We start from the raw sequence: 13,604 nt of genomic DNA, 5'->3' as shown, positions 1-13,604 counted from the left end.
TTATAAACTTTTCATACATATCTTTGTAAATAGATTAAAAGATGGCATTAATAATTTAATCAATGAGTCACAATCAGGTTTTCTTAAAGGGAGATCTATATATAATAATATAAGATTGTTTATCGATTTGGTGGAGTACAGTCACTTGATAGAGGATGATGGATTAATTTGATATTTGGATTTTTAAAAAGGCTTTGACACATTAGAGCATGCTTTTCTTATTAAAACCATAGAACGTTATGGCTTTGGACATTGGTGAACCTTTTCTGAGTGTTATAAGAATCATTTATAAAGATATAAACAGTTCAGTTTCTCTACCTTTTGGCACTTCACAAAGATTTCCGATTGGTCAGAGATGCCAGTTATCCTCTCTTTTATTTATTTTGGCTACAGATACAGTATGTTGTCCACTTTGGTTACTCCAAATTTAACAGTAAAAAAAATGTAATGTATTTGGAAAGACTTTAGCAATCAGTCAGTTAGCAGATGAAACCACTTTTTTTTTTTTTTTTTTTTTTTACAAAATAAAGACATCAATAAAGACCATAAAGACCATAAAGGCATCGAGCCTCCAATTGAATTTTGAATAATTGCAAGCTTATGGCCCTACACCACAATGAAGCTATCTCCCTGTTTAACTTCCTGGTAACAGACAAAGGGAAATATTTAGGTATTTCAATTTCCAAAGATTTGAAATTTACTATGGAAGAAAATGTTGAAAATAAGCTACACAAAGCCAACAGAATCCTAAACTGCTGGTTGCAGAGAGATTTAGAATTTTTTGGCAGAATTTTCCTAACAAAGGGTGAATATTTATCTAGAATGATTTTATCCTGCTCTTGCTTTAGCCCCCTCCTTAGTTGTTAACCCATTATATATATATGTTATGCCTACAAAACTCATTATATTTATGAACATTATTATCAAATCTTACGAACAGTGTGGTTTGAATGTGATTGATTTCAAGAATACGGCCTAGTTTCACAGGGTTTAGATTAAGCCAGGATGCCACCTTAGTTCAATTAGGACATTTAAGTAGGTTTTATAAACGTGCCTTAGAAAAAACATTAATGGTGTGCATCTTGAGACAAAACAATGGGCTTGATATATTTTAAGACAGTGCTTCTCAAACTGGTGTACAAAATGCTGAGTTTTGACCTTCATTTAATTCTACCCCACCTTAAAATAACATTAAAACTGAGCATGTATTGTGCATAGAGACTGTAGTGTGCATAGAGATCGATTTAAGATTCAAACTCTCTTCAATACAAAAACAACCTGTGTAAGTTCCTGTGTTTGATGTTGATCACATTATATGAATATCCACACGATTGCAAATGTGACATTGATTTTATACAACAGTTTTACAAACGAGAGGTATTAATATTAAAGGGCACCTATTATGCAAAATTCACTTTTACATGGTGTTTGAACATAAATGTGTGTTGGCAGTGTGTGAGCAAAACCACCCTAGAATGATAAAAATCCACCCAGTGTTTTTTTTTACAATCTCTATAAATCATAAGCACTGTCTCAGAACGAGCTGTTCTCAGATTCTATGCAATGTGACGTAGAATTGCACAGGCCCCTCCCACGACTGATGATTGACACTGCAGTTTGAGCTTAGACCCGCCCTGAGTGAGCTGGACACAGAGTCCGCCATTGTTCGACGCCCGAGCAGCTGTAGACAAGAATGTCTCCTAAGCGATTGAGGTGTTTTGTTGTTGGATGTAAGAATGAACATATCAGTCTTCATTTACTCTCGTTGTTACTCAAGGATGGATCTGTACTGTTTGTGATCCAGCTTACGATCTCCAGAGCGACAGGACTAACGTTACTGATCACGGCAGAAATGAAAGTGAGAGCACGCACTTTATGACAGCTCATCGAGTCATTTTTGACGGATATAAGGTTTACCAGTTTATTAAGCACCCACTGAAAAGGTGTGTATATATTTGTCGAACTTACGCCGTAGCTACGTCGTAGGCTGTGTGTAGCGCGCGTACCCTGACGTGCACCTCTCCAAAAATGTAATAACGCGTCAACTCTACGCGGACGCAAGCGCTGTGATTGGTCTGCTAGGACTGCTCCCTCGGGTTTCACATGCTCCCTCTGCGCGCGTGAACGCGGACAACGACGCAGAAGTATAAATGAAAACCAACGCGTTGCCTACAGCGTAGAGGCTCCGGCGTAGGTCCGACGCAGAAGTATAAATCAGCCTTTTGTTGTAATGAGTGTTTTGTGTACTTCGCTGTGTATGTTGATGATAATGAAAGGGAGAGAGAGAGAGAGTTTATGGATAAGACTTTAATGCTCAGTCACTTCTTATTCTGTGTTTATTCAGCTCTTACAGTGATTCTCTGGAGTAAAACTAACGCTCAACTTTTGTGTGATGTACAATAAACTTCACTGAACTCATCAGTATATTTTGGTCATCATTCGGACAGGGTCTGCTACAGCAGGCTTGTATTAATAGTGGATAAAAGCAGATGACAAGTAAATTATAACCATAATTAAACTAAACTATACCTGTTCTATCTCCATACAGCATATATTCTCTGGCTCTGTGGGCATTATTGTCCGACTCCGAGTCGAAATGAACACCGCAACTGATAGTTTCTGTTCTGATATTATCGGATGAGATTGTCCAGATTGTCCTGGTTCTGAGCGCGAGCTCGTGATGCTCCGCCCCCTGTGCTGTGCAGCAGCAGTTAATTTGCATTTAAAGTACACACACTAAGTATACTAAAACAGCGCGTTTTTCTGAGCCCACAAAAATGACACTTTAAACATGCTGTAAAAAATTATCTGTTGGGTATTTTGAGCTAAAACTTCACATACATACTCTGGGGACATCAGAGACTTATTTTACATCTTGTGAAAAGAGTCATAATAGGTGCCCTTTAAGTGATGTACATTTTAAACACAGTATTGTGAGTATTTTTGCAACGAAATAATAGCTCCAACGAAAGCCACAGCAGAACTGCAGCACACAGCAGTGTTTGTGAACGAATCTGTGGCTTTGAACAAATCATGAGAGTCAATGATTCAATGATTAATTCATAATTACAGCCACTTACTAGTATGAAGAAGACAGGCTCCCTGAAATTATTATAATAAACTAGCCGATTGTAATGATACTGGTCTTAATAGATTCCATGGGAAATCCCCAAAACATAGATATCACATTTGCCATATTTGGCTAAACTTCCTGTCTGCCATTTTGATTTGCTTTGAAAACCTACTTTTCGAACTTCTCCTAGACTTTTTGTCCGATTTCCACCAAATTTGAACCATATCATGTTCAGACCATGCCTGCAAAAATTATGAATGTTGTGTTGATAGACGTAAATGTTTTTGTATACTGCAGCGACAAAGTTGAGGCATGATGTCAAAATTACTCCGAGGCTTTAACTCTGCAATGCCTTGACTAATGGTGCGTTCAAGTCCTCCTGGGAAGTTCGTACGTACGAGGTGGGAAGTCGTGCTTCTAACGGCATGTGCATTCAAGTCACTTTCGTCGGAGCAAAATGGCGGAGTACTTTCTCTTAATTAATTACACAAAAATACAGTAAGGTTCTTAAACTCTTGTTCTAGAAAATGAAGAACAAAGAAATGTGCATCAGGTGTACTTTGTATTTTTATGTTTTTAATTAATTTATGAAGCCACTGCCAACACATCGTTACATGTTGCATTGTTATATTATAATACTATCATATTCTGTGTTGGCGATTAGCTAACTGAGCTGTTAATAGAAAAGCCTGACAATATCACAGCTAAATACCTTTACGTATTGTGTATTCCGCCATGTTAATCACTGACACGCCCCCAACTCGTAAAGATCGGATCTTAGAGAAAATCCCGAGCTCCCCACTGGTATTTACGACATTGTGGTGGCGTTCAAGTGCGTTCAACTCGTAAATACGATCTATACGAGATGACTTGAACGCACCAATATTGTCACAAAATTTTGCATGTCATTGCCACCTCACTCTGACAACAGCCCATCAATTTAGTAACTGCGCCACCTATTGGTCGAAACTGATAAACCATAAACCATATTATTACTGTATATATAATTTTTCAGCCATTTTGCCTAAAATCATTTTTAAATATCTTTAATTCCTCATTGTTGCAGTTGGTCTGACACTCCCAGTCATGTTGGCATGTCTTATTGTCTTCTTTGTGCTTGGCCCCGGTAATTGCTGCTTGCAACTATTGTTAGGGGACAAGCACCTATTGTAATCGTTGGCATTCTTATTATTATAATTCTTTCTTCCTTCTTCCGCTCTGGGAGTCTATGGCAGCCCATAGAACCGCTTGCGGGAAAGTTATGAATTTTGGCACATACTGTCACCATAGCAAATTTGGAGTCTCTAACTCAATCCTTTTAGCGCCACCACCTGTCCAAAGTTTCAATCAAATATGAGATTGTTTCACTATCAAGAACTGATAAGTCTGGAAAGAGGAGCAGCATGGTTTAAGCCGCCTGACCAGGAGCGGCGGATGGACGGGCCCTACTGGCCGACGAACGAGAAGCAGTGTAATTAGGAATGCGCGATTGGCCGATGACCTGGGAAAACGAGACTCGAATTGCCTGACTGGGGAGGCCCACATAGCCTCCGACGGGAGCAGCTCACAGCGTCGGGCAAGCGGGCCCTACTGGCCAATGGCGAGGTCAACGAAATTTGAAGCGCCCTGGCGGGAGGGACAGGAGTTCGATAATCAAGCCGTTGGACGGGTAAGCCTCGCCGGCAGTCAGACGGAGAACCAGGAGACTCTTGCAGCATTCGACGGGAGTTCAATACTCACACCGTTGGATAGGTAAACCTCACCGGTAGTTGGCTGGGGACTGTTGCATGTTGGCGAGCTCCTGCGGGGACAGAGGAGATAGTACTGCTGTGGCAGTGAAAGTGAGGTTACACAGAGAAATGGAGCTCCTGCAGGAGAGGAGGAGATAACACTGCTGAGGCAGTGAAAGCCTGCTGGATGGGGAAACGGAGATACTGTGGGAGTGGAGGGGACACAACTGCTGCGGCAATGGAGAAAATTAGCCAGAGAAACAGAGCTCCTGCGGGAGCAGAGACGATAACACTGCTGCGGCAGTGAAAGAATGAAGTGGGCTCCTGCGGGAGTGGGTGGGAAGACACTGCTGCCACAGTGAAGTAGAAGAGTTTGCTCCACCAGCGGAGGCAACCTAACACTAGGAAGAAGGCGTTCGTTGAGAGGGGCAGTCATTGTTGAACGGGGTGCAGCGCCGGGGAAAGCCACGGTGCGTGGCTGAGCGGAAGGAGGAGAGTGGGGCCTGGCAGCTCAGCGAAAAGCATGCGGGGCAGAAAGATCAATTATTAAATGTTTTATAAATGTTCTTTGATGAGAAGAAGACTAAAACACTTTATAACCTACGTATGTTCACCTCTGACCTATCGTTTGATACTGTGGATTGATACAGTAATTGTTGTTTGATGTTGAATGATCATCATACAGCAAAGTACCGTCTGATTTAGATAGTAAATTGTTCCTTTATCAGTTGCTGGTTTAAGTAGCACACGTGCATTCATTTAGTGAATTTCAGAAGAGACTCGCTTATGGTAAAAATCAAAGACCTTTGCATAGTAAAAGTGTGCCTTAAATTTTAACCGGTTTTCCGTTTTTGAGAAATCCTTATGTGAAGACGATGCTGAGTCTTCAAAGGACCCCTAAGTTTTTGCCAGGCTCCAGCCTTGTCTTTCCATTCACCAAAGATTCTCTGACTCCCACTGGTTCTCTCTCGTCAAGACATCAGCAAAGATCAACTGGAGCCTCAACAAATTATATCAGGGCAGTTTTATTCAAATGGGCGAGATATGAAAGTATCAAACTTAGTCTTACTGTTTGATACATTGAGTATCTTACCACTTTAAAAGAAGGGAGTGTTAGAAAAAAAAAACTGATGGTTTGCTCAAGGCTGTTGATCTGCTTAATTTCAAACAATGCTTTAACTTCTTGTTTCCTGTATTCTGCTTCAGCACTCTTTCCAATGGTAAACTGTATACATGTATGTGTGTGTGTGTGTGTAAGTGTGTGTGTGTATGTTAGAGCAGTTTCCCCTGTAGTGAATAATTTTATACCTTAAAACTCATCTTTGATCACCAAAATTACATATTTAAAAGTTTTTTTCTTGTGAATAAAATGTTTTCATGCCTTAAAATAGCTTGAATACACCCTTTCTTCATGAATGTGGTCACACCAGCTCAGAGATTCAATCTGTCAACCTCACTGTAGCAAACGCAGCATAATGGTATCACTCTTTACAACGTTGGACACATAATGGTGGTTAAAGGTACAATATGCAACATTTTCTGCCGCTAGAGGGCGCTACATTCCAAACAACAACAACGGCATAGCTTGATGACGATGTGAACGAGCGTGGAATGATGGGAACTGTTGTTTTCAACTCCACCGTGGATGTAAATCAGTCAGACGGGAATCGAAAAATCATGTTCATGGATGAGGTTAAGTTCTGTTTTTATAAATGTTGCATTTAATGTCATGCTTTTTGTGGCGAGGGGGGCGTGGTTCAGCGCGGTCTGTAACGGGAGAGAGAGAAACGAGCCGCGCTGGAACGAGAGAGAGAGAGAGAGATGGACTGAGGACTGTACGAGGGACTGGAGAGAAAATTGGACGCAGAAAAAAAGAAAAGCCACAGTGAATGCGCATTGTGCGCGACTTTTGTTTGTTTCGTTTTATTTTAATAAAGTACGAGTCCCAGTCATGCCGACCCCTGTCTTCTTCCTTCTTGACTCTTGAACCTTATCACACTTTTATTTCATTAAAATGAATTAACAGGAAGAAAAGTAAGGTTTAATACTAAATTGTTTATCAAGATGTTACTGTATTTGTCGAATTCATTGTTGTGATAACGCTGCAGTTTTACGTGTTCTAAACAATTGTTGTAAAAGTACATTCGAACATACCCACATCACATACCCACACTGATTAATCTTTATGTATAACACATGCTATATATATTTACATGGCCATAAACACCTGAGGGTTGTTCCGTAAAACAAGATTAGAATACAAGCCAGGCTTATTTTGGTTAGTCAGACTTATTGTCGGTGGATTCTATTTCATAAAGCAAACTTAAAATAGTTCAAACTTGGTTACCCTAGCAACTTATGCTGGGAAACTAGCCTGGTCCAGGGCAGGCTAACTGTCAGGCTAAGCCTCAGTTGTTAAACAGATCCTCTAACACTGACCGACAAGAGCACAATGATATTACCACTGACACTCTCTCATACCATTATTGGACTTTATTAATCACTATTAGTCCAAAAATAAATACACAGTATACAGAAAATCAACTTAAATAAGGCTACAATGATAAATTAGACAATATATATATATATATATATATATATATATATATATATATATATATATATAGATAGATAGATAGATAGATAGATAGATAGATAGATAGATAGATAGATAAATACAATATATATACTACAGGTTTTCTTTTTTTACTGGCTGAATGTTTTGTGCCCAAGATTTAATTAGATTGTTTTAAAGATTTATGAATACATTTCTCTCTGGTTTTGTTTGGCAGCTGTAGAAACTAAATCTAACCACTCATTTAAAACTGAGGATTATTGCTTTCTCCAAAAAATTATTGCATTAAAAGCTGTAATTCTCAGCATTCTAAATAAGTAGGCCTATATGTCATCTTTATTAAGTAGCATAGGTCCTATACCCAAAACTATATTTTGTATCTTTATATATTTAGTTTCTTTAAAAAAAATCTTCCCTGAATTAGGCTTCTTCTTCTTTTTTTATTAGAAGTAGCCTATAAAATATATGAGTGTAATGAGCTAGAAGTTCACTGCAACTTATCCAACATCCTAAAGATAAATTATTATAATTAGAAGATATTTCTGGTGTTATAAAATATCGCATATTAATTTTCCAAGCAAAATGTAGCTATATTTTAGTCAGAATTATTGCGCTCCTATATGGCGCGCATGCGCGCAGCAGCGCTCGTTCAATATGAAGATTAGCAGCAAAATGGATATATTTGCAAGACTTTCTAACATTTACAGATGGAGAATATAACTGTAAAATGTAAGTTTTGCACTGAGGGGAAAAAAAACATGTCACAAACGCATAAAACAGCACAAAATATACGCTGTTTGATGGTGGATCGGTTTGATCTATGATCGACCTCTAGGGCTGCTTCAGAAACGCGTGCACACGCAGTTATCTAGACTAGATAAACCTGGATCAAATTAGTGAGATTGCGTGAACTTCAATTACCTTTTATGGAACCACTTTAGCCCCAACTTATTTGTTAGGCTCATTCAAGTCCGGTTTTGGAGTTTAATCCCTGCTTTTCTAAGCGTCTTTTATGGAACAACCCTCTGACGTGATAAACAATGCCAATAAACTAAACACAAACCTAAAGCAATAATACTTTCCTTGCATTAACATAAATATTACCGAATGCTACATTTGGAAAATATAAAATTAAGCATGCTTTGTCGACAGAACCAGCTGCAATCAGTAAAGAATAATTGTGTTCCATAACGACAGCACGAAACAAGCTAACGTGTTGCTTGATATAGACGCAACAACTTCCGCATTTGTCCAGGACTCCACTCTGACTCCACCAGAGCCCGTCTACGGAGAGCCTTGGCACTTCCTATTAGCCCCATTGTATCGATCTTGGTTGCAGTTCCATTAGAATTCCACTGGAGGTGATCGCGGGCGAGTGCAGACTGAATGGGAGTCTATGGGGCTAGACGGCTAAATGTGTCTCTTTCACCCGATTCCCGTTGAGAAATCTCAGATTTTATTGTAAGTTTTGCAAGTTCAACATGGGTTATAGGTCGAAAGTTGTATGAACGAGTACTTATTTCTTTTCGATTTCTTACAGGTTGAGTTGTTGTTGCCCATAACACGCTAGCATTCTGCTAATGACGTCAGCATTCTGCTGACATTTTAAAAGACTTTTTAAACCAAATAAGTGACTCTAAAAAATCTAACACCCAGCAATGTGTAATTTCTTTGCATCTCCTTTCGAATACAACATTCAAATTACTAGACAAAAAATTATATCCTGAGAAAAGTGGATTTTGAGGGTTTTTCGCCATAGACCTCCATTCATTCTGCACTCGCCTGCGAGCGCCCCCGCATGGACAGAGTCTGCAGCCACTTACTGCAGCCAGTCCAGAAACCAGAAGTAAGCAGAGAGTGCCAATTCTCTTCCTATTAGCAGAGAATATCTAATAAGGCGAGAAGTTTCACTCTCAGTACACTTCCGGCTTCTGAACTAGTTGCAGTTCCACTTTGATTCCATATGAGGGCGCTCACAGGACGAGTGCAGAATGAATGGAGGTCTATGGCAGTATACCCATCAAAATCCACTTTTCTCAGGATATAATTTTTTATCTAGTAATTTGAATATTGTATTCGAAAGGAGATGCAAAGAAATTACACATTGCTGGGTGTTAGATTTTTTAGAGTCACTTATTTGCTTTAAAAAGTCTTTTAAAGTGTCAATGACGTCATACACATCTTACGACCAGAGATACTGCTTTACGGCAATCCTTCAGTCACTTTGGTGCTTTCGCGCTCCGCACTTTCTTTTCTCTCGAGGCATCGACAACACAGCTGACACAGGTAAACACGTGCTAGACGAGTTTTTGTTTTGTTTGTTTCTGGTCACGCTTCGGATGCCACGATGCCATCAAGCAGTATCTCTGGTCGTAATCAGTCCTTCACTGACCAATCAGCGTTCATTAGCAGAATGCTAGCGTGTTATGGGCAACTACAACTCAACCTGTGAGAAATCGAAAGGACATAAGTACTCGTTCATTCAACTTTCGACCTATAACTTGTTTAACTTGCAAAACCTATATCAAATCTGAGATTTATCAATGGCAATCGGGTGAAAGAGACAAATTTAGCCGTCTAGCCCCATAGACTCCCATTCATTCTGCACTCATGGGCGATCGCCCCCAGTGGAGCTCTGGTGGAACTACAACCAACATTCGGTACAATAGGACTTAATAGGGAGTGGGCAGGCTCTCCGTAGACGGGCTCTGCTATTAGACATTCTCTGACTCCACGCAGTACGAGCGGAAACCGAGGGTAACGCGGATATGACGCCATTGACTGGCGACTCCCAGCTCCCCCCTGCTCTAATGCAGTGGTTCCCAATTCCAGTCCTCGTGACCCACTGCTCTGCACATTTTGTATGTCTCCCTTATTTAACACACCTGAACCAGATCATCAGCTCATTAGGAGAGACTCCATGAACTGAACTGAGTGTGTCAGATAAGAGAGACCTACAAAATGTGCAGAGCAGTGGGTCACGAGGACTGGAATTGGGAACCACGCCCCGTTTCCTTGGTTAAAATCGCAATTTTCTCACGATTTAAAAATAGTTGGAAACATTTGGGATATTGTATGTAATCAACTTAACAAAATATATAACACTGGCCTTGAGATTTTGGGATATTTTAATGCAAAAATCTTTAATCTGATTAGCCTTTTGTTTGACTATGTTATCAAACAGCTAACAGTAGCTTATTTTACATGAGGCATGTTCCAGTTCGCCATCTCAGAGTCAGACTGCTGCCTCAGCATCCTTAGAAATGCTTTGAACAACTCAGAACGTCATTGGAGAAAAGCCTATATTTCATCATAACATTGTAATATACATCATACACCCGCTATATTGCTAAATACCTGATTTTTTCATATCAACAAAAAATTTATAACTCTCATCTTTATATCTCTTTTAATTCCTTTTATGAATGTTTTAATTTTCCTTGCTTTTATTTTGTAATTACTTTAATTCCTTTCTGTGTAAAGCACTTTGTATGAAATGTGCTATATAAATAAAATTCACAGTAATAAAATAGCTCACCATAACTGCATCCTCTTTGTTCCATGTGACAGTGATGCCCATTTTGGAATAGAGCCTGGTGTAAATTGTGTTTTCTTCCACAAGGATCCCTGAGATATGCACTGGCAGTGTTTTACTAAATAAAAAAGAAATAATTAAAATAATTTCTTTGATGTATTTTGTGTTTACTTTGGGTGGAAAAAAGCAGCAGAAAAGGCAGTTGCCCAGAATCTTACTTTTCTCCATTGATCATGACCTGTTTCTCTGTCAACTCAACGGCGATGTCATTGATACTAACTGATACCCTGCTGATCTTCGGGCCAGTGGTGTTTTCTGTTCTCTTCACATGAACTGAGAACTGGTGAATGAGGCTTTGGCAGTCAGACACCAGGTTATACTCGCACATGCCTGGGAACTGATAAACGTCCCCGTCGAACGTCTTGAAGTGGAAGTTTCCCCACATGCTACAGATGCTGTTGACATGGTTACTGGCACGAACTGATTAAAAAATAAAAGAGAATGCAAAGACTTACTCCAGGATTTATCAAAACAAGATACGTTTACAACAGTTTGTTCAATTCTGAAATGAGAAGACTTTTTTATTATTTTGTTTGTTGTTAATTATATTTACGTGAAAATGTTTATGTGTAAATATTTACATGGAAAATGTTTGAGTTAATGTGTAGGTTCATTTAGACACATAAAGCACCAATTTGACTTAATCTGTGAATAATTTTCTAACTTTATAGTTTCTTTGTGAATAAATGTGATTAGTGCATCTCATATCGTCCATAAACACAATGACATATTCACCTGTTGTTGTAGTTGTTGTTGAAAAGTCCAGATGATCTTCCGTAACTCCATAATCGCTCATAAAGTCTTTAGACACATAAAGCTCCAATTTTACTTAATCTGTGAATAATTTTCTAACTTTATAGTTTCTTTGTGAATAAATGTGATTAGTGCATCTCATATCATCCATAAACACAATGACATATTCACCTGTTGTTGTAGTTGTTGTTGAAAAGTCCAGATGATCTTCCGTAACTCCATAATCGCTCACAAAGTCTTTAGACAAAGAAAGACAGATATTCATATTGTGTAGCTAATATTTTGAGTGTTTCTTATAGTAATTGATCATTTTTATTTTTCTAACCTGCTTGTACGGACTGCAGCCCCACAAGTAGAACGACCCATCTCAGCATCCACATCTGGGACATCCTCACAGTCCCCATGGAGACAAGATCCATCCTCAAGAGCTAATGTGAACTGTCTGTCAGCAATTGTCCTTTTATAGTGAATTCTAGTTTTCTCTGGAAGAATGTAATTAGTGATTAGAAGGTGGAACCTGGCATGAATTAACATGCTTTAAACTCCATCATCTAAAAAAAACAAGGATGTGAATGTTGATATTGGGGATGTAATTATTTTCTAGAGAAGTTGCACAGTATGCACAGTACATCTTTATCTTATACCTATAGGCTATAATTCTTCTTCTATCTTATATCAGTAATTATGCCTTGTAATGCATTGTATGATCTAATGAATAACTGTCATCATAGTTAAAATACATTATAATACTTATCTATTAATTGAACACACCTTTAGAAAGCATAATGCATAAAAAGACACAACCTATTTCAGAATCTTCAAATATTATCATGCATTTTAACTTTGGTTATAATTATTTATGAAAATATATAATACATTATGAATCCATTTATAATGCATTGTACATTAAGTAAAGTGTTACCAAAAAAAATTCTAACGTAAGTTTTGTTGACCTTACTCAAGTATTTGTTCAAACCAAATGTACCCATCTCTCCAAACTGAGTCATCTGAACAAAAATGGCACTAACATTTTTTTTTTGTTGTTAACAAAAATGGTTGTGCAAGTGCATGCATTCCAGCTTGATTTTTTTATTATTATTTTTATATTATGTTTTGCTGGATTAACATTTGTTGATCATCACCTTGTTTGAGATGTCCATCTAATTGCATCTGTTGGATTTAATATGGTTCCCTATCAGAGTAATATGTTTGCCACTAGTTTGGGGCTTTTAGCTTTGAAAAATCAAATGTAATGTTGAAAGAATGAGGTTTGTAGCTCCTTGCATTGCTAAATGCTGAACAATCTTTAGTTGCCTTGACAGGATTTTTTAAATTCAGTAGACTGCCTGTTACTCAGAAAAAGTACAAGTTGTCAGTCAACTTAAACTAATTGGTTAATATTGTAGGTTGCCTTATTTTTTTTTAAGTTAGGTCAACCTTTTTTTTTTTTACAGTATACAGTATTTTCTGCCTTTAGAAATATCATTTGGTTTGTCACTTTAACACAGGATTAAATACATGCACCACATAGGCCTTCCATGGTTGTTAGATCACTTGATGACTTCCACCGAAAGTCAATATTAAAAATATTTTGAAAGAATACAATATTAGATTTAAGACTGGAACAACCAGCTGATCCACTATTGTTAACTGATGCATCTCTTTTCTATTTAATCGTTTGTAAGTCCATATCCTGTTTCATCCTTGTTTCTGTTGCATTGCGTGGCGAAAAAATAAAGGAGTATTAAGAGATGGTATTATTTTGGAATTATCAAACAATTACTGCAAATGTCCTAACTGAACTTAGGTCTAGTCCTGGCGTAATCTAAACCCTGTCTAAGCGAAACCAGGACTATATGTGTATTTACATAATAATAA

The 13,604-nt window shown here is 38.2% G+C and overlaps 1 protein-coding gene across 1 annotated transcript in view; it reads right to left on the bottom strand.

The window, feature by feature from the left end:
• The window catches only part of LOC311282796 (mucin-2-like), a gene marked incomplete at both ends in the record, with an annotated part of 37,552 nt that extends 25,407 nt beyond the window's left edge, over window positions 1-12,145 (bottom strand). The window contains 4 exons of the mRNA XM_084396804.1: window positions 4,837-4,941; window positions 11,132-11,393; window positions 11,898-11,963; window positions 12,052-12,145. Coding sequence (XP_084252930.1) covers window positions 4,837-4,941; window positions 11,132-11,393; window positions 11,898-11,963; window positions 12,052-12,145 — 527 coding nt within the window. The remainder of the gene's footprint in view (window positions 1-4,836; window positions 4,942-11,131; window positions 11,394-11,897; window positions 11,964-12,051) is intronic.
• Between the last annotated feature and the right edge of the window lie 1,459 nt (window positions 12,146-13,604).

This window comes from Rutilus rutilus, assembly GCF_951802725.1.
Source record: "Rutilus rutilus genome assembly, chromosome: 23".
Classification (NCBI taxonomy): domain Eukaryota; kingdom Metazoa; phylum Chordata; class Actinopteri; order Cypriniformes; family Leuciscidae; genus Rutilus; species Rutilus rutilus.
This window is presented reverse-complemented; position numbering and strand designations above follow the sequence as displayed.